The sequence below is a fragment of the Myxocyprinus asiaticus genome, chromosome 38 (assembly GCF_019703515.2).
Source record: "Myxocyprinus asiaticus isolate MX2 ecotype Aquarium Trade chromosome 38, UBuf_Myxa_2, whole genome shotgun sequence".
Taxonomy (NCBI): domain Eukaryota; kingdom Metazoa; phylum Chordata; class Actinopteri; order Cypriniformes; family Catostomidae; genus Myxocyprinus; species Myxocyprinus asiaticus.
In genome coordinates this window covers 30,822,358-30,845,322 of record NC_059381.1, presented here as the reverse complement: position 1 = coordinate 30,845,322, position 22,965 = coordinate 30,822,358, and the positions used below count along the sequence as shown (strand labels likewise).

Below are 22,965 nucleotides of genomic sequence, written 5' to 3'. Positions count from 1 at the left end.
GTACGTGTGAGTTTAGCCAAAACATCAATCAGATACAGCAGAAAAGATGGGGAGCAGAGGTGAATGATGAATATTGTATAGCAAAAACACCCTGTAGACTCTATACATCACACTGGTAAAATGTAATAGGAAAGACTCTATATATGTCTTTGTCTCTGGACCAGGTCCTAGTAATTTATACATCAAGTCATACTGTCATCCAATTGGCAATTTTAAAAACAAAGTGATTTTAGTGGATTTATGAAGTCAGTTCCCCTCAAGTTCACACATTAACTATGGACATGTTCCACTTATGTTTGGCAACCAGAAACCATCCAAATACTTTACATACTTTACCAAACGCATAAATAAATTCGATTCTATGTCTAAAAATCGTCAAAAGAAATATGATTATAAGAGAATGCAACATAATGAAATCACAAACCAAAAATATACTGTAGAGTTTAGATATATTTGCCTTTAAAAAGAAATCACCTTATCTGTGTGTATGTGTGTGCCTATTTGTGCATGATGTCATCTTTCCCCCAATGTTGTGTAGCTGTGCTCTAAACACATTACAAGAATTGGCACACCATGGATCGTCATGTTGAAACTGATACAAGCTCTTTAGTGATCTAAGCTGTATGAATTTGCTCACAGTGTTTATTAGATCAGCTCTGATGCAGCATGACATCATCACATACTTTCCGTTAACAGTGACATCATAAATTGGTGACTACAAGTTTACAATATATGTGATGAATTTTGCAAATCAGGTTTCATAGGGAGGTTTTCTGTCACTAATCTAAAAAATTTGATTGTTTAGTAAAATACGAAATAGGGCAATGGCTATGATGATTTTGTTGCCTTTGAAAAATGCAAGGACATAAAATTTCTCTAAATGTATGTTTGACATATTTGCAGTCATCAAACCTTGGCACCTCAAGACTGATTGCCATGTTTGAATATGCATAATCATGAATGAAATTTGAGAGCTTTGGTAGAGAGGAAGATTACCAGTAAATAACACATTAAATTTAGTCCTGTTCCTAATACAACTCTCCCAAGACTTCACAGTTCCAAAATGGGAACTTTGTTACTGGTACGTGTCACTTTAACAGTTGCAGATCTCGTTGTCAATGTCCAGTAGAGCATTCACACTTCTGTCGTCCTCTCTAATCCTTTCACACGGGCTACTACACCATCTGTCCTCTCTGTCTCATGTCTGTCCGTGTGTCTGGGTTTCAACCAGGAACATAAATCTTAACTAAGTGTGTATGGAACCACACCGTCAAATATCACTTCAAAATAATATTTTCAAAGGGTTTTCAAAGACTTATGGAGAATATGGAGACTGTCACATAATTGTTTGGCTAATGAAATCTGACTGAGGGAAGTATAAAAAGGTGGGAAAATAAATATATTACATGTATTGTTCAACAAATAATCATAAAACAAAGGTGCTTCACATGCAAAAAAGCGGAAATAGCAAAACTGTGTGAAGTCATAAATATCTCTTTTACTTAAAAACCCGTAAATAGCAAATATCCTGCATTAATATTATTTATTAAAACTGCTTACAGTAGCTCCATTACATTGTGAACACATAACTTCATAATAAGCAGAAATATCTTTAGCTATGCTTGTCTCAGGTATTGTATGTGTGTGTGTTTGTCTGTGTCCTCAAGGGTAAAAATTATTCAGAAATAAATCATATATATATATATATTTATATATATATATATAGTATTCTAAAAATGCAAAAAATAGATGCAGGTAAACACAATCTTACCAAACCTTCCTTTGGGGACATCCAGGGACATTCTCAAAAGTAATAATGATATATAAGATTTTAAATATATAATTAATTAAATTTATTTTAATAATTACATTTTTTATTAAAAAAGATTTCAAATTATTAATAATAATTACATAAATGTTAAAATAAATATATAAACATTTATAAATATTTTTCTTCTTTTCTTCTATGGTTATGATTTGGGTTGGTGTTAGAGTGTAGTATAATTAACTTTATAAAAAAACAATAGAAATCATATATATATATATATACAGTATATGTTGTAGGATTTGCGTAGTATAATTATTAATAATTATAATATGACATTAAAAATATTATAATCAGCAAAATAAATCAATCAAAATAAACAGATTTATCTACAACAACACTCTATGTTTACATTATATTATATAAATCAATAGAATATAAAGCAATAGAAATCTACAGTTCGTCCTTATTTATTTAGGTTAGTATGTGTGTGTCACAGCCTCTCTCTCTCTTCCTGTAGTCCCTGTGTTTGGCTTGTATGATTGAGGTGAGCATTTGAAAAGCGAGCCCCTTCAACAAACTGTTATTACCTAAATAAGGACGAGAAAATCGATGGGGCAGAGAGGAACAGAGCGAGTGTGTGTTTGTGAATGTGTGTGATGCAGCCACTGCCAATGGGACAGCAGCCAAGATGAAAGAGAGAGAGAGATAATGTATGATTCTCTGTTCCTCCATATGTCCGACCTCTTCGTCGAACTCAACACTATTCTGAATGTCAGAGGTGCCAGTGTGCTGGAATCATTTCTCTGCCTTCTCTCCAACATACACACACACACTGCTGTGACTCAATTACTGGTGGTGGAGCAATAATAAAGTCCGGCCAGTGGAGACTTCGATCGCTGACCTGCCGGGAGGCAAAGCTGGACAGCTGACTTCACCATGATGGATCACCTCTGGGTGCTGCGCTCTTAAACTCACCCACACACACACCTCAAAAAACGTACACACACATGCATATACGATAAGCACACAGCACATGACCAAACTTGTATACAAAAACACATGGCCTCTCATCCTCTCATGAAAACAACAAACTCACAGTATACACTTCTACAGTTTAGAAGGTTGCACTTTGAAAGGTGATTGCCTCGATATTAATTATCTCAAATAATTGCTGTTGTTCAAAACCAAAGGGACCAACCTGAAAAACAGATCTTAAGAACTATAAACCTGTTACACCCAGAGGACCCATTTATAAGCAGCACAACACATGCATAACCTCTGTCTATGTACAACAACAGCAACAGACAGAAGGCTTTTTTGCATGATGCAACTCTCCCTGTCCTTTTGCAACAGACTCTAATGCTCATCTAAGCAGAATTATTAACATATGAGTTTCATCACCATGACAATAACGACATACATTGACGGCCAACCCGTCATCTCAGTCTTTCTTAAGTGAGAATCATTACTTTGATGAAACAGCAAATGCTGTAGCACTTATTCTAAATCATGGAAAGATGATCTGGAAACACTTAATAAAAGAATGTGAAATGAAATGCATACAGCTGTATAATAATTCATGAATCAGCCCACCCAACATGGCTTCTTGATAAACCTGTTAGTTCACTATAGCAGATGTTCTCAACTGGCGAGTTCCAACCAAAATGGGTCACGGATGAGGGTAAAACAATGCAAATCCAAAAAAAATTATAATAAAAACACTTTATAATATCTTTGTTTTTGATGTCAAAGATTGTGCATCCAATCAAACTCTACAGCATTTTAGTGTGAGTTTATCTGTCCCTTCCCAGAAGCTAGCTAAATTAGGCAGATGTCAGCATGGTGAGGGTGCTTATTCTAAGCGCAATTTTCGTGCCAGCACAAAGCGCAAGTGGGCATGGGTGGGAGTGTTTGCGCTATCTGTGGGTGTATGCACGCAAACTATGGGTGTATTGTATGTAAATGAAGTGCCGCAAGTGCAGTTTGCTATTTTCCTGAGAAATACGTCATTGCGCTAAGACGTCTCAAAAGCAGGTCTGTTTTAAGTGCAAAGACTTAACTCAGTTCCTGCATTTGCAGTTTGGAGATTCCACCAGCAGGTGGTAATAAAGTCCATCTCCAAACTCTGAAAATACAGTGGAACATTAAATTAAATCCATGACGATTACTGTTACAGGCGTTTTATGAAACAAATATTTATGAGATTTGTGTAAAACTATCTTTAGGTCATATTTTTTTTATTATTAATAATTATAATAAATTATTAATAAATAAATAATAAATAATGATTATTATGCTTATATTTACAATTGTATGTAAGATCTAATTCGTATTGTTAGTTTTCCACCTGTTGTTGTAGAGTGATTTTGAAGTCACTACAAAAGGGTTTGGAGGAAGAAGTTGGAGAGAGTAAAATGTTTGGATTTGGTATGATTTTTTTTTTTTTTACCACTTTGTTATTTTGATCATATTTCTGATTAATTTGAAGTGTAATTTGAATTTTGAAATAATTTTGGCAAATTTTTTTCGTGTATATAAATAAATAAACTTAATTGTTCAAAATCAAAATCGACTGGTAAAAATGAAGTGATACTTCTACTGATACAATTACTGTTAATACTAGCCATGCTTTGTGTGTCAGTAGATGAAAATGATTAATAATACTTACATTCTCTATAATTTAACGGAGTGTAAATCCAAATACTTACAAGAAACACATTTTCCATGCATATAAAAGGAGTGTGTCACTGTCATAGAAATATGCCAGACATTCAACAACGATGCAGTTAATGAGTCCATATTACTTTTCTTCTAATTTATTGCAGTCCATTTACACTACCAACTTCTTATGAATGTGCTGTCTTTGTTTATATCACTGGTGCTTGACAGGAAATGGACTGTATAACAGGACGCAGACGGTGTCAGAGAAGAACCTCAAAATTCATTTTGAACTTGACCCAGCCCATTAGCGCTTTGCGCTTGCAATGTCGCCTAACCCGCTTGCGCCTAAACTTAGCGCATACTTGCACGACAATACAAAAACTTCCTGGCCATGCCCATTGACTTTTCGAGTATGTCTTATGGCATAGCGCTGTGCTTAGTGCTAGCATTTTTAAAATAGGCCGCTAAATACGAGTTACGGGTTTGGTATTGTGTCACTTATTGTCCAATGTGAAATCTGGGTTCTAAAGCAAAACCAGTTGAGAACAAGTGTGTCTTGTTGTGCATTGAGGCCTCTAAATATTTCAGCTATTTAATTCACTTTTAAGGGTGGAAGCATTTTTAGCAATTTTAGCAATGATACACCTTATGGTAGAATCTTGATAATGTAATGGTCCCATTTCCTTTCATATTCCTTCAACTGATTTTGAACCTGTTACTTCTGTCTTGGTTGGAATAGTGGAAATGCTATTAATAGGCCGTACCTTTGGCAAACGTTCAGGGTCTCCAGGATGCCGAGGTATCACCTTCTGTAACCTCTGAAAACCGTAGTCTATGGTGGGCTCATTCAAGGCTGCGAACACAAAGAAAAGCAGAGACAATGCATTACTCTAAAGGAATTTACTAAAGATTTTCCTGTCAATGTTTCCTGTCAAAAAATTCTAAAACATCCAAGAGCTTTGACATAATTCAAACATTGTTTTAAAGTCTGCAAGAATACATTTTTGGGAATTAAAAGCCTGGAGATGGATGTTCAAAGATGACATAATTTTACATAATTTAACACATTTAATAACTTCAAGTAATAACTCAAAAAAGGTTTAAGATTAATATATACAGTAATTCTAATGGAAGTCATTTTAAATTGTTAGGAATCCTTACGCCCATGTTAAGTGCAGCAAACGCATATACTGTAGCATATAATCATAGGACGTTTATGTTTTACATTTAGCGCAGCAATTATTTGCAAAGTCTTTATGCTGTCAAAAACTTGAAAGACTGTCATTCAATTTGAGAGAGATGAGATGGAGGACAGAAGAGATATTAACAGTCAGACACCATTTGCTCCTGTAATGGAAAGTAAATGGAAGAAGTTCCTGCTCATGATGCTGCTTTATTTGTAAAGACCCACAGTTTAAGAGCCTCTTTAAAAGTGGGCGACCAAACAAAAACTCCTGATGGCTGCATGTTTTATTCATCTATAGTTAGAAATGTCATGAAACTTTGATTCATATACTGCATAATACATTTTTTTTATGTACATTAAATACCAATCAGATGTATATAATTACATAATATAATAAATTAATTTCTAAAATTAATATATAATATCATTTAATACAACACAACATAGCATATATTTTTGTGTATGTTTAATATGAATTTTAAAGGTACAAGGTTGTGCAATGTCCGCTATGTTTGGTTAGTACTGTTTGTTGTTCAAAATTCCTTTTTAGTCCGAAATATGAATATTTACTGTATTGTAAGACGCTCATAAATAGCATCTTAAAATAATGTCTGGTCCAAAAGCTGTTGAAGGATGGAGGTGTGAGGAGAGTGAGAGAAAGAGGAAGAGAAAATGAAAGAGTGGTTGGGGAGGGGGGGGGGCAACTGGAGCATGAAACGTAGGTTCTTTCCTGTCGGTTGAAGCAGATGGTTTACATACAGTAAGTTCTGTTGACGTTATATTAAAGTCATGTGGCCATTAAGTACATACAGGTTAACAACAGTATAAGAACACAAAGGTTAATGACTGTAAGTGTTGTTGTTCACAGTTATTTAGGCAATAAGAAGTGTCATGCACATTCAAACTGAGGGGGGCAAGTGTGTTCTCAGAATTTTATGCCAAGTGGATTTTGAATACAACAAAATATTTTTTTTATTTGTGAACACAAATTTATTTAAATGTTTAATACATCTGAAACAAGTGCAACCTGCCTTTATGAAACAAGGAGATTTCATTAGATAGCGATAAGACTATAGATGGCAATGAGAAATGTAATGCCATTAAACATATTTAAATAACATGAGTTACTGCATGACTGCAATTTTTCTGTCCTATTATTAAAACTAAAATAAAATCTAAATATTTTCTAAAAACTAAAACTGAACAGAAACTAGAAAAAAAAAGTCAGTAATTAGTGTGTGTGTGTGTGGGGGCAGATTTAAGTGGTTTACAAGGACTTTTTTTTAGGTTACAAACTGGTAATTACTGGGGTATTATGCTATAAATGTGGTTTATGAGGACATTTCTAGTGTCCCCATAATTCAAATCACTTAAAAAACATACTAAACGATGTTTTATTGAAAATTTAAAAATGCAGAAAGTTTTTTGTGAGGGTTAGGTTTGGGAGTAGGGTTAGGGTTAGGGGATAGAATCTATAGTTTGTACAGTATAAATATCATTATGTCTGTGGAGAGTCCTCATAATGATAGCTGCACCAACAAGTGTGTGTGTGTGTGTGTGTGTGTGTGTGTGTGTGTGTGGCATCTGTTAATTTACTGATATGGAGATGGATGAGGCATTGCACTAGGAAACACATCCACATGCTTGTAGGTGTCAGGAGTAGTTCACTCCACTCTTATTGCCATTGATTTCTACATTCTATCCAATCCTCTCACTCAGCCTGGGGAAAACATTCACTTACCGAGAGACCCAGAGGTCGACGAAGAGGAAGGCAAAGAGAGAGAGAGAGAGAGAGAGAGAGAGCGAGAGAGAGAGACAGAGAGAGAGAGAAAGCGAGAGAGAGAGAGAGAGAGAGAGAGAGAGAATAGATGGATGCAGGGGACAGAAGATCCCAAGACGTAAAGATAACGATTGGGATTTGTTTTGAATAGGAAAAGTCTCAAAGAATTTATCAATTTTCCTTTAACCTCTTCAACTCTGGTGCATTTTTGGGCTGCTGTCTGCAATTTTTCACACTCAAATTTAAAAGCTCACCATTTACACATACTGTGGACTAATTGCCAAAAATGTGTCCATTTTTTTCAGAATAAATAAATAATGTATATGTTTACAATAAACATCCAATTTATTATGAATAGAATAAAAAAATAAAAAAAAATGACAAAATAAAAATTTGTCCAAATTTTGTCAGCATTTAATTCTGGTTCTGTTCAATCTATCTCCCTCCGAATAGTTTTTTGCACTAGATGATAGAAAGTACTAGAAAATATATTTTTTCCTCAATCTCCTTCCATCACAAAATGCTGATCTGAAATGTAAGTGGCGCTCTATTGCATTTTAGCCCTCACAGATGTGCACGTCCATAGACATTCAGTTTAATTTTCATTTTATGCACCACCCTCGTTGTTTCATCAAATACCTCGGCCTCTGAGTGGACTAGAAGTTCAATCTAGGTGTCATTAGAAAGCTGAGATGATATAATTTTTTCATCAATAGTCGATAACATATATTTCCGATGATATGTTTAGTATGCTTTTCCCGCTGGATTGCATATTTTTTTCTGATATCTAAGATATAACATTAGATTATTCACACAAGCAAGCTCACAGAGTAAAAAATAGCTAATTTTGTAGAAAATAGCCTAAGGTAAAAGCAGATAAAGTTTTTAGCTATTTGGGGTTTTACTTTTTAGCTATTCCTGAGAATGAGAGATTTCATTTGATATATGGTTTGAAAAAGTTTTATATTCATATTAATATTTCTTCCACATGACCTCTAGGTAGTGCTGATTTGCGACACAAATGTTCTCAGGCCTTATTTTTTTATTTTATGTATAGTAAATGCAGAAGTGATGGGTATCTATGACAAGTTCAGATTCTAATCTTTCAAACGATACCCCATATACCTGACTTATGTATCTGGATACTTGAACATTTAAAGCGTAAACTTTTTTTCCGCAATATAGCGCCTCCTTTTGTTGAAGATGTTAAACCAAACAGACATGAATACAATTGCAAAATATGAAATCAAGTGTCATTTATTTTAAATATATACCTTTTTTAAGCAAAACATTTCACAAAAAAAAAAAAAAAAAAAAAAGGTTAAAATGATTTAAACCATAGATATGCTGTTCAAAATTCTAGAACTAAAAGTATTTGGACAATGTTTTTGGTGAAATTTTTAGTGGATGTATCTGACTTCATACATCCACAAAAAATCACGGCCTTATTTCCCAAAAGCATCGTAAGCCTAAGTTGACTGCCAAAACGATCGTACGAATCATCTTAGAATTACGGGCTGTTTCCCAAAAGCATAGAAACTTACGTAGTACATGAAAATCATGGTAGATCTACAAGTTTTCTGGAGAGCGATTAAGAGCATCGTAAGGACATAGACTTATGCAAACACATGTAGCCAATTGCAAAATAACACTTCAAACAATTTAATACAGTTAATGTTGAGATTATTACACTTTATACAGCAGTATACAATGTGACCGAGATACTTTTATTTAAAATTGTGTTTATTTTATCTATATAGAATATAATTATATAGGTATATTTATCATATCAATTAGCCAATATATTTTTAATAAGGCTATCTAATGTATAATTATAGATAATTACATAGTTTAAAATAAATGCATAAAATAGATAAATATCCTAAATCTATACATTACCTACATGTATTTGTGTGCATGACCACGTAGTTGGTACAAAGTGGCAGCACGATTGTTTTACAAATTAAATTAAGAGGGAATGGAGATGTTATATTTAATGGTAAAAATGTAATTGTCTATCTTGGCTTTCAAAACATCTTCCCACCTTCCTTCTCTTCTACAACCTACTCATCTTCCTCATAGACACTCAAGGTCGCTCTCGTATGCACAACAATGTGCAACATTTGCCATTATTACTTTAGGGATCAAAGAACAGACCTTCGCTTGATTAGTGAATGTTCCTAAAGTGCAGCCTCCAACTCTCCAGCTCTCTATTTTGCACTCTGCTGACAACACGGTGAACATTGTTATATTCTATATGTGCTTGATCATTGGCAGAATCATTCACAGGGACTCAGTGGCTAACCACAGTCCATTTACATATGTCTTCACTGACCATGGAAGCAATTGCACCTCAACCCACAGAATTTGTGAAAATGAAACATTGCAGTTACACATCTGATGAACAAAGCAGTGATTGTCTAAAGATCGTTAATTCTGCACATAATGATCACAAAACTACATTTAAATTTGTAGTTATTTAGGTTGAGTATTTAAGAAAATAAATGTAAACTTTCTCTGCAAGGGAAATTCTAAGTATTTATAAAGTTAAGCACAATGACGAGCGACACAACACAGTCACATTTCAGCACCTCAAGTATGGACAGCGACTCTCCTAAGTAACTCTTAAAGCATCCTTGCACATTCATGTTAAGTGCAGCTTTGGAAAAGGAGATTTTTTGCAGATACCACTTGGTTTTGTATTTTCTAATAAACTTCATACATTGTTTTATGCTTGATTTGTTTAGGTAAATGTTTAGGTGTGGTTTAAGCGTCCAAATACTTTTGGAGGGAAGTACACTATATGCCCACAAATGAAAGTACAATGGCATGTTTTTGTGCAGTCAAACAGTTTGGGCAGTCATGGTCCATGATCCTGTAGAAAAATAACCCTACCAAACCAAACAGCGGTTTGCAGAACATTTCTTATAAAAGATCGAACCTTTCCTCCTATTTCACAACAGGCTTATAAGGCAATGCATCCCTCAAGAGAATATGAGGTTCCAATATACTCAATGAATTTTTTATTTGGCTGCCTCATCCTCTAAACCCTCACTTTAAATGTAAGAAACTGTAACACTTTTTATGAAGCCCATATTTATAATGCATTATAAATATGTTTGAGCTTCATAGAAAGTGTTAATTAAATTATCTCTTAAAGTAGATTTAAGGGGCTACCGAGGGCCAAATCCCAAGTTCTGAGAATGAGAACAAAGCCCATCGACTTTTTAAATATCTCTACTGTATGAAAACGTATCTTTCCAAAATAGGGAAGTGGGATTGTTGTTGGCCTAACTTTTCACTGTAGCGGAGTGCAGTATTCACTATATGTGAAACAAGCGCTAACCACACGGTAAGTATTTATAGCTTGGCCTAACTCCACTTCTTCAAACTATTTTATTGTTTTCCTCATATTAATACCACATGGCATCAATTTGCACAGGGATGTTTGTTTATAGTTCTCCCTTGGTAGCTTAAGCGGTTAAATCAACCAAAATAGCCTGAGTGAAAGAAGTATCCAGCTGCACTGTAATACAATTTGTAATACAATTTCAGTTCTATCTATCTATCTATCTATCTATCTATCTATCTATCTATCTATCTATCTATCTATCTATCCATCCATCCATCCATCTACTATCTATCTATCTATCTATCTATCTATAGAGAGAGAGAGAGAGAGAGAGAGAGAGAGAGAGAATGGTGTGGGTAGAGGGATAGATAGGGATGAGGGGGCTTGGCCAGAGGAGCCTGATGTAGGTCATTTAATTTGACCATAGTCAAATTGCATGATCGGTAGTAGTTGAGTGCGTACTTGACTATTTGTTACTCATTCCATAATGAACCCCAACCATTAAAAATAACTCTCTTCTGTTTCAGACACTTTAGAACTCCCTGTAGACCTTTTTTTTTGTTGTTGTTAAATGTGACTTTTGAATTACTCTTATGTGGTGTAAATAAAACCAAATGAATCAAATCTAAAATAGAATCAATTCTATTCGAAAACTAGCAGGGTTCTGGCACCTCTATGACGGTATAAATCGTCTTTCACTAAAACGTTCTTTTTTAGAGTTTGAATCAAATCTTACTAATTCAATCGAACAAATAAATTGAATCAAGTTACATTTATCACTAATTAAATGGAACAAATCAAATCTATAACATAATCCATTGTTTTCTAGAACTAGCAGACCTGGGGCTCTGAAGCACTATGATGGTATGACTTGTTTTTCACTGAAACATTCTTCTTAAAGGGACATTTCTCACCCACACATATCATAAGATATAGATTTAACAACTGGAGCCTTATGGATTACTTTTATGCTACTTTTATGTAATTTTTGGAACTTCAAAGTCTGGCCACCATTTACTTGCATTGTATGGACCAATAGAGCTGAGATATTCTTCTAAAAATCTTCGTTTGTGTTCAGCAGAACAAAGTCAAACACATCTGGGATGGCATGAGGGTGAATAAATTATGAGTGAGTTTTCATTATTGTGTGAACTATACCTTTAAATTGATCAAATCAAATAGAATTGAATGAATCAAATTTAACTAAACAAATCGAACAAATATAATAAACAATAGAATGTATTCTATTCTAGTACCAGCAAGTCTGGGGTTCTGACAGCACTATGACAGTATGAATTGTCTTCAATAAAACATTCTTTTTGAAACATTTGAATCAAATCGAAAAACTGAATCAATAAAAATTTTATCTAATCAACTTGAAGGATTGAAGCTAATGAATCAGTTTGAACTAATCATATCTATAATAGAACTGATTCTCTTCTAGAACCATCTAGCCTGGGGTTGTGACAGCACTATGACTGTATGGATCGCATAGTCGTCTTTAACTAAAACATTCCAATCTTCTTTCTGCTACAGTGCAGTAATGAGTAAGGGAATGTCACCACTTCCCTCCCCCTCTTCATCTCCTACCCTCCTTCTTCCCAAAGGGCACATGTTTTTTTTGTTGTTTTTTTTCTCCACCAGGTACGAACTCAAGGCAAGAGCTCTGGGGATCAATACCCACGGCAGTGCAGCGTTCGATACCTCTGAATTATTGCTTCATTCTTCCCCCCTTATTATAGATGAGTTATTTTTTCCAAGCCACACCACTTTGAGATCAATACAGAGCAATCTTATTCTTGTGTCTTTCAAACCCCCTCTCTCTTTCTCTTTACTTCCTTTTCTCTATTACTCTTTTTACTTGCATCTTTATGATACAAAACAACAGATACGCTAAAAAAGATGTAGGAGGCAGGTGTAGAGGAGGTGCTGCTGAATTTGGTCTGAAGTGCGTTGGTGTACTTTAACAGACTGAAGGATACATTTAATACAAATATATAACATGTAATATGAAGCATTTTAGACTACTGGGGCTTTTCTCCCATTACTTGAAAAATATGAAACTGTTTTTATGTTTTTTTCTGCTTGGTGTGCTGACTAATAATATATTTCCATTACGTTCTTGTTTTCCACTAGGACAGTTCTATATAATGAAGCTCTAAAACGTGTCCATTGGGGTCTTGTTAGCACTGCATATGTGTGTGCATGATTCAAGATATACAGTGTTACTAGACTCAGTTCAATCCATTGTGACCGCTGCAGGAACAGTTCGGTCTTGCTGTATCCAGAAATTGCCTGTAATCTAATTGGAGGTGCTTGTCCCTTCCGACAATAAAACATTTAGTTGGCAGCGTTAGATCCCTAAGTATGTTTAACGTCACCAATTAATGGCCGTCTAGCCAGCAGAGCTATTAGCAAAAACTTTTGCCATCAAGAGGCGATATTTGGTCAAACTGGGTGCAAAAAATGAACTAATTGAGTCACCCATGAAGCACATTTCCATTCAGTTTTCTGCACTACTTTATAGGACACTAGTTGTTTTTGCTGCTCTACTGACCTTTTGAAGTCAACGTGAAATCAAAATTGACCCTACTTACTTTTTAATTCAAGTTTTGGTCTTATTGTAATCGACTCATCTTTGCACTTTGTACTAATGAAAAACAAAGCAGGGTTCAACAATATGGATTGGTTCTGCTGGTCCAATAAGGTAAGTAGTTCAGATCTTGTTTTGCCAATATTTTCATTGGCTTTACAACAACAAAATGATTGATTGTATTTTTAAGTTTCAGAAAATATATATTTATATTTTTAATTAAACATTGTTTCCTGTCAAATAATAATAATAATAATAATAATAATAATAATTGTTGAGCTACCACACAATTTGATCACACTCAAACAAGCTTGTAAATGTAGTTGATTATGTAATGCAAATGCTAAAATGTATGGCCTTAAACGTGCTATATTAAAAGTGTTTAGAAGTCATACGATAGCATTATGTGAGGAAAAGTAAGTGTTTATGAACTGAGAATCTGCTGTGATTTGTGTGAGAGGGAATTAAATTAATTTCATATAGTGTTCATTTCACCAGGAAACTATCGTGATATGTCCAACAAGCCATGTAAAAATAAATTTTCAAATATGTACAGTAGGTATAGAAATGTGATTCTTTGAGACCCGGTAGGCTTTTTCATGTTAACTTTAACCTTGTGCGACCCTGCATCCTTCTGCAAGGACATTGTGTTTTGGCTTCGCTGTATGCAATGCATAATTTAATTTATCTCATCTAATTTCAGAAGATTCTGGACTGTCAGTAAAGGGTTAAACTTTAAACGTATGGAGTCATGTGACAAAACGACATGGCGGCGATCACAGTGTAGTTTGTCTTTGGGAGAATCCAATGAAACTACATCTGGTAAGAAACCTCATTAGGTTTTTACATTAAAACCTGTTTCAAACAAAAGATTAAAGTCTCTAATTTATTTATTTATTTATATATATTAAGTGCTACTAGTTACAAATCAAAAAGTTAAATGGTAAATATGTGTAGGATAAATGCCATCCTGATACCTGAAATGGGTGCTGAGATTGGTGAATTGTGTTCTTTCCATTTAAAAGACAATAATATTGCGTCGCTTTGCCAAATCTGGTTCCCTAAGATACATGCAGATGTTATGGCAGTTCCATAGGCAGGATTTGTCTCTGTTGTTCCAACGGTTTATCGATTGGCACTTTACACTTCCTACTAACAAACACACAGCGCTGACATTCAGCTTTAGAAGTTACACAGAACCTACATTGTCAATTATATGAGATGTATTAGTTTGTCCCCAGGGATCTGTACACAGGGCCCAGTACAACTGAAACACCAGGATGAGAGAGACAGAAGTAAAACAGAAACCCTGCTGAAATACCTACTGTAGCTTAATTCAGTCTAAGGTGGTTTGCTGGTATTAGCTGGTCAGGCCGGTCTGTTTTGATGGTTTTATAGGGGTTTTGGGCAGCTATAAGCTGGTCAGGCTGAGAAACCAGCTGAATGTCAGCTTGAACAGGATGGGAGACAAGTTAGACCAGCTTAAACCAGCTATTACCAGCAAACCGCCTCAGGCTGGTTTAAGCCTGGATTAATTTTACTTGACTCTGCATAGGAGAACATATTCTGACATTGATAAGATTACACATATCACTTATAACATGCATTTCGGTTCGACTTTAAAGCACAGACTTTCTCATGTAATCATCTGCAAGGCCTCTGACTCAGCTTACATTCCTGTTGTGGTTGACTGATTTAACCATTTATAGATTCTGATGTTGCAGTTGTAGTTTCCAGGTAGCCATTGATTAATGCCCGGCCTGGGCCTGGCAGGGAGCTTCCGTGGCTTTGCCTGTATTGATTCAATTAGTTCTAAAGGTTTGCTAGTGTTCTATGCAAATAGCCTTTGCTAGCGGCCTCAGCTAACAGAGGCTGATTAGCATCAGCAGCTGTCTACTGGGTACTTCTAATATCCCTGCCAGCTGCCATCTTCATGTGCCAGTGGCATAACTTCTGTAATGCCCAAAAGGTGACAGCTGTGGATAATTTTCAAGAATAAGGTAAATAATTAGAGGTTTGTGCTTTTTTTATTGGAAAAGACTGGATTTTACCTGTGACATCTTTTAGAACAGTGGTTCTCAACTGGTTTTGGTTCAGGATCCAGATTTTGCATTGGACATCAAGTGGTGACCCGATAAAATATCATAATTGTTTATCATACAGAAGTAACAAAAATATACTTGGTTACTCTTTTAGATTTATTAATATTATGTTTTTTAAGAATGAAGGGTTGTCATACAACCTGTCCATTTGCCTAATTTGGCTGGTGTCTACCAAACTACTGTTGAGTTTGATTGGACAGACAGATTTTAACTTAAAAAACTAAAGATATGGGATGTGTTTTCTCTTTAGTTTTAAAAATCCATAAGCCTATTCATTCAGATATTCCAACATGCATAATTATTGCATTTTATTATTTGCATTTAACACTGTTTTTTTCCTGCAACATTTTTTCCAGAAGCAGTTGAGAACCACTGTGTTAGAATATCTAAATGCATATACTGTAAAAGGGATTAATTAAACAATATTTTCTTCTATTTTCAAGTAACTTCTGCCCAGTGTATGGCAAAAAATGGCTAATGTACTCGTAACAGTGGGTGAAAGAAATAAAAAAAGAAATATGCCACCTGTGTCTTTCTTTGAGTGTCACTGTTTGCCACCTACAGCTCTTATACCACATCTATAATGGCACTTAAGCTCTGTGGATGCACATACTGTTATCTGCTCTTTCTCTGTGTTTCAGTGGAAGGAGTCAGACACCCTTTCATAAGGACCCATCTGTGCACCAGATCACAGCTATGCTTCTCTTTAATTCGCCTTTGATTTCGAATCACTTTCAAGTTTTGTTTGTGTGGGTGTGTGTGATAATTTAACATCAGCAAGCAAACACAGAAAAAAAGAAACAGAAAAACCATGAAATTAGCCAATGAACTGTCAGGAAATTGACCGTTGACCTCAAGGAAGAAGTGAGCATTGATCAGTCGGGTTTGAGGTATGAGGAAAGAGAAATGCAAATAATAATAATAATAATTTTAAAACATCCCATTAATTTATTTGAGAAGCAAAATTGCATAACATATTAGCCCACTCTTTCAGAAAATATATATTGAGTTATCTTTTTTTTTTAAGCCTAAATCGAACAAAATGTAGTGGACTAGAAAAAAAATAACAAATTGGCAATGGTGTAAGAAAGGTCAACTACTCCTCCAAATTTAGGTTGTTTTAAAAATGTTTAGATATTTTTACAGTAAAACTAGACAAAAATACTGATTAAATCAATTATTTTTACAGTGATGTTGCCTAATAGACACTGGCAAAACTGGCAGCAAATTGTCACCTCCTTGCATGTACGCACTACACTTTTGCATTTCATTCGGACTGAAACTGGAAGATGGACAAGATACTGTAATAAAAGAATCAATAAGACATAAAGAGGACAAAGACATGGACAGAGAGGCTGTAGATATGTTTAAAATATAGGTATTTATGTGTTTGTTTGTTTGTATATTCCGTGTGCTCTACGGTTGCACAGCTTGCTTCTCTGTTTAAATGGCTTCAATATGGAGGCCTATAAAATGCAACTTGTTTTCTTACTTAACTGTAACAGGTTTTATGAGCAGTAGTCATTATATTCTCTCCATCAACATTAATTGAGCTAACAAAGCTGTACTTTTGAACAGAGTTCAGTTTTGTGTGCCTGTTCTTTATCTGTGCCAGTTAGAAAAATCAAGAGCAATCCTATATATAGAACACAGTTTATTTTTCATTCTCCATTAAAAGTATCCTTAAACTCTCAGTAAACACACAGATGTATAACTGCTTTATGCAGCGCTAAGTAATGTTTAGCAAACTATTGAAACAGCTGACGTATTTCTGTGCTCTCTTTGACGAGGAAGAGGACTTGCATAAGAAACATAGGTTTGCCTTTCCAGAAGGAAATACCAGTGCTTGCTGGGTAACAAAAGAATAGTGTTAAAGTTTTAGCTTTAAAGCCTAAAGTGTAGGGTTCAGGCTTTAGTTCTGTGAAAATAAACATTGTCATAATACTCAGCAATCGCCTTGTTTTCGGCCGGCTGTGCACAAGAATTAACATATAATATGTATAATAGCACACCGTAAGTAAGACTAAAATTATCTATAAAGATAAGTTTAAATGAGGTCGGTACATGAGGAGCGGTGAAAGGGAGAATGAAATAAAAGTATGGTTTGCCTTGCTAACACTTTAATACACTAGAAATGATAATTTACAGATGTGTTAACAGAATTACATTAAGAATGTCTACACTGAAAAAACCTGCAATTGTTACCCATACTGTGGCTTCTATTTCTTTTTTATATAACCTATAGAAATGAGTTTTGTTGATGTACCGGTAACCTAATTTGTCCTGACAAAACATTTTTACAGTGTACTACAGATGTCAGTGTGTTTTAAGTTTAATAAAACCCAATCAAATAAATCAGAGACCTATAGCTTCACTTTGCATATTCCAGCTTACAATGACAATCAGGGTACTGTGACAGAAGACAAAACCAAATGGAATTTGATAGAGGAGGTACACAACGATGAACCAGGATCTTTTGGTTCACAACACCAAGCTCTTTCCACTGGGGTGCTCAACTGAGAGTGGTGAGACATGTCAAAAGTATTATCTTCCTTCTGTTTGAGGTTAAATGGCAAGGCTTACCTGTGTAGATGAATCTGCCTGGTGTGCCTTTGCAAAACTGTTTGGACTTATAGGAGAGCGTGACCTCTACCACTCCGGGGATATGACGTGGAGGGGTCTGCACTCTGATGGCATGAGGTGTGATGAGCTGTGGAGGAGAGAGACAGAGATTTTTGTTATCAAGAACCTTTTTAAGATGTGTGCATAATGATAATATTTTTCTTTATAATAAAAAAGACGACAATTTAAAGGGAAAGTTCACCCAAAAATGAAAATTTCTTCATCTTGTAAGCACCAGATATACATTTTTATCCAGTACCTAGTTCTCAAATTTCATCCATACTTCCATAAATTCAAACTTAGAACATGTGTAATGCATGCGAGAACCAGTGAGGTTTCTGTACAGTGTCTATTCTGTGTAATCTTGCATGTATTGTGAATGTGCCAGATTTAAACATGCAGAAGGAAACATTTACAGTGACTAACTTCTTTTAAAGATTCTGTCCCATATTCTGCCCCAAGTAGAAGACCCGGAGGAGGGAGAACCTGGATTTGTGATTGTTTTTTTTTTTTTCTTCTTCTAATTAATGAACTATAATTTGTTCTATACCAAAAGTGTCTGCTAAGGAAAGCCGTCGGTTTTAAAGCACTTTTTGTACTGTAATAGCTCATTCAGACACTGTCTGTTTAAAAAGCAGAGGCATTATGTCAGCATGCTCTTATTTCTATGCACAATCAGCTTTTGTTATTCACAGCCCAAAGAGTACCAACACACCTGAAGGGCAAATAAATACAAGTGACTTGCCTGTGTGTTTTCACCTACTCACTGCGAGAGAGCGAGGGTACCTGGATTCTATATTGGGTAGCTGACAAATAACATGGACATGAAATTTTTTTTTTTCACTATCAATATTTTAGGTTATGTACAGTATAAGGGAACAAATTGTGAATAGTCACTATATCATTCAATTGTTGTGTATATGATTGTACGTTAAACTGTCCTGGTTTATTATCTTCTTTGATCCATTTCTGATCAGTATCAACTGCTCTGATTATGGATGCACCGATCAATTGGCCACCGATCTAGATTGGCCGATCTTTGTCTCAAATCTGTGATCGGTCGATCGTGCCTAGATTTAGGTCTTATCTTTTTTAATTGCAGCACACACAAAATTACACATACACTGCTACCATAATGAATGAATGAATGAATGCTCAGCCCTCAAAGCATGACAATATGGTCACTGGAGGGTGAGTTATTGGCAATTCTAAGCAATAGCAAATTTACACTTTCAGATATGCAAGTATAAGCGTAGTTCTAGCAGGAACTCACGGGATTCATTCTATCAGGCTTCTCATCCAATTACAATACAGCCTCCGCTTTATAAGCCCACCCAGGTGTTTCTCATTCTTGGCATACTTCCAACAATTGTTTTCACCCCCATCCACCCCCATCACCACCAGTTTAGGTCCCTTCTTGGGCGGGGGTAAGCTCCGCTCCCCTGCCGCCATTGCTTCCGGCAGGATCTGATGATTCAAGCAAGTATCAGAGTGATGAACCGTAGGACAGGACTCACGCCAAATTATATAAGAGTCTTTTCTGAATTACATGTGTATGAATATTAAGGTGAGCATTTTCAAGAGTCATCACTGTAATGATTCTGACTCGCTGTACCTTTAGACACGGATAGGACAACGATACTGCAAACGGATGTAAAAACTAATTAAAAAACAAATAAAGATGCAAATACAAATCTGAGTATACTCAATGTAACGTGAGTTGCGACAGATGGTGTGTGGAGTGATTGAGACAGTCTCAGAAACCAGTCTCATAGAATAAACATTAGTATAATTGAATTTTTGCAAACTTAGTTTTACGTGCCACGTTCACTGCTATGTTATGCTATCAAAACACTTTTACTCTAACGCATCATTTGAAAAACTAAACATTTTAATGCTTGTATTACAGACTCACCTACATTTACACACTTATTCCAATGTGATTAGCTTGATCGGTAGCTCACCTGATAGAGTGTTGGATTTTGGACTTGGAAGACTGAGGCTCAAGCCCAGCCAACCACACAAGTTGACATGTGAGACAAAAGTGTCATAGAAGTGACACGATATGATGTGGTTGCATTAGAAAATTAGCTTTTCACATCGCATTTGCTTTTACGACACTATTGGTTAGGTTTAGGTGTTGAATTAGGTTAAGGATGTCTGTTTTGTTTACCTCTCATTTGCTTTTAGGACATTATCCTAAAGGTTAAAATTTTGGATTAAGGAGGTACATTTTACTCATTAAAACCTCCATCTAGCGTTCAACTTAAAAAGCCTCTCATTATGACACAATTTCAATAGCTATTGGCTCCCTCCACTGGATATTTCACTGGTAAACTGAGGTGAAACGTGCAGTTTCATTTTGCATGTAATTTCTTTTTGCAAACATTTTGCCACAGTCATGTAATTTTATGAGATCAGCCTGGCACTCTCAGTTTCACTCCCTCCAACATGCGTGCTCTCTCTGTCAATCAAATATCCGTGCTCACAATCTTTCATCAGTCACTCATCTCAGTGCTATTTTGTGAGAACCCAGGTTTAAATAAGTTTGTCACAATACCACTAATAACAGCAATAACCATTTAACGTTTAATAATGGAACCGCGTCTTCAAGCAGTTGCTTAATAATTTGTGATCTGCATTACAACAAAATGCCAAAGATGGTAAACATATCATAGATACTAATAATTTCTGGAGCAGTTTTGGCTTGCAGTGGATATATCTCTCTTATTTTTGAACGTATCTTTGCTGCGTGTGATGCTCTTGTGGTGTTTACTGGATGCCAGTCACAATGATCTTTGATAGTGTCAACAGAACTATTCATAACTGTTTTAAATCTGCTGTTTTTGATTTCACCGTGAGATCAGTCTGGCTCATATCCAGTGTAGACATGTTGTTAGAATTAAAGGGGCAAAGGGAGTATAAATTGAGTCGAGTGCTGCACTCATTGCTTTTCAAATGTACTCTCTCTGGGACAATCAAGGTTATTTCTGAACCCCCCAAGTGGTTATTTGTCCCCAACTGCCCATTTGTACACTACAAATATACATGATCTAAAGACATCAGGGTTATTATGAGTCCACAAAAAGACCATGATTCTTCTAAACGTAATGGTAATGAATGCTGCTATTTAAGAACGATGGACAAATATGTGTGTGTTCGCAGGGCAGTGAAGGGGGTAGGAGGAGAACAGAAGGTTCGGACCTTCCCCTTCTGTAGTTCTTTTCCTCCCTCGTTAGATGCTATCAGCGGTAATCAGATCCCTGCTGGCACTGCAGCTGATGGGAACTGTGTGGGCCCCTGTGTATGGGGGTCATGGAGTCAGGAGGTAAAGGTCAAAAGGTTACAAGGTCCACAGGAACAGTTATAGGGAGATTTCTGCACAGTTAATTTAATCGGTACCAGATGTAGTTCATGATAACACACACACACACACACACACACACACACACACACACACATACACACCATTAGCTCATTTCACTGGTAGCTAATAGCACTTAGTATAAGCAGATCAAGGGGGCTTGTTAATCATGTATTGGGAAAATTGTACAAGAGTCGATGGCTATGATGAACACTCAGTAGTGCTCATGACAAGTGGCTGTCTTCATATAAGCAGTTGCACTAAAAAGTACTACATCAAAGTATTTGTGTGTGTGTTTCTTAAATAGACTATTATTGAGCAGCCAGCTAAGCTACCTGGTTCCTTGTACAAAGACATGTCAACACAATTGAGCAGCTTTTGAAAGCATTACATATCTTAATCACTTAAGCACCGTAACTTAATCATCTGCATAATGTCGGCCTAATGTGTCGGTAATGTATTCTGAAAGGAGAATGGGCAACTCTGATGGTTTTGTGAAAGGTGATGGATATAACCATTTTAAATAATCAATTTAAATAGCATCAAAGGACTTCTATTAAACAGACCGTTTGTAATGGGAGTGCTTTTCTCTGTTAAACCTTCTGGAGTCTGAGGCGTTTTTTGGATCCTGGAGATGTATTTACGTGCCCTGACATTTGTGACACTGATATAGGGCCATAAACACATAATACAATTTTTTTCACAAGACTTTTGAGTGCTAATTTTGTAGGCTAGAGTTGTAGTTACAACATGTTGTGAAAACCATCATGTCCATACATGTACATAAAACACTACATTGTATGACACCTTTTGTTTTAGAAAGGCTGTGTGTGAGGAAGTGTCAATAGTCATGAATATGCTCCACAACTAGGTTGATAATGGCCCACCCCCTAATGGGGCTATCAAAGTGGAATGCCACTGAGAGGAAACAAAAAATATGAATGTGAGGAGACTAGAAGATTTTTTTTGTTTGTTTTTATTTTTATTTTTTTTGGGTAGTTTATTTATGACTAAGTCCACAATATAATCAAAATGTAAACAAAGAGGGTCAAAGGCACATTTGAGCACACAGAATATTATTATTATTATTTTGTATTTTTTGGTAGTTTATTTACAACAAAGTGCACAGTATAATTTGTGTTGATTTCAGTCTGATTATAGGTCTGATATAGCCAAACTAGTAAAATATGTACATGCTTATCTAAAACAACATGTTAACTAATGCAAGTAGGAATAAATGACTTAATCATCAGAATTATATACTCGCTCTTTAAAATGAAACCATTCATCATCAGAGTCGTGCTCTTCTTCAGATGGAAAGGTGAATTCTTCATCACTGTCAGTGATCAGCTGGAGAGGGGGGACCTGGGTAGCTCAGCAAGTAAAGACACTGACTACCACCCATGGAGTTGCATGAATCCAGGGCGTGCAAAGTGACTCCAGCCAGGTCTCCTAAGCTCCTAAGCTCCGGTTGCTAGGGAGGGTAGAGTCACATGGGGTAACCTCTTCGTGGTCACTATAATGTTGGTGAGTTGTG

At 35.7% G+C, this 22,965-nt stretch overlaps 1 protein-coding gene across 4 annotated transcripts in view; it reads right to left on the bottom strand.

Annotated features, from left to right (window-relative positions):
• ebf1b (EBF transcription factor 1b) overlaps positions 1–22,965 on the bottom strand; it is a 177,768-nt gene that overhangs the window by 18,773 nt on the left and 136,030 nt on the right. For all 4 annotated transcript variants that reach the window (XM_051677466.1, XM_051677468.1, XM_051677467.1 and 1 more), the window contains exons 10-11: positions 18,026–18,152; positions 5,194–5,282 (exon numbers count right to left, since the gene is read on the bottom strand). In XM_051677466.1, the coding sequence (XP_051533426.1) occupies positions 5,194–5,282; positions 18,026–18,152 (216 nt within the window). The remainder of the gene's footprint in view (positions 1–5,193; positions 5,283–18,025; positions 18,153–22,965) is intronic.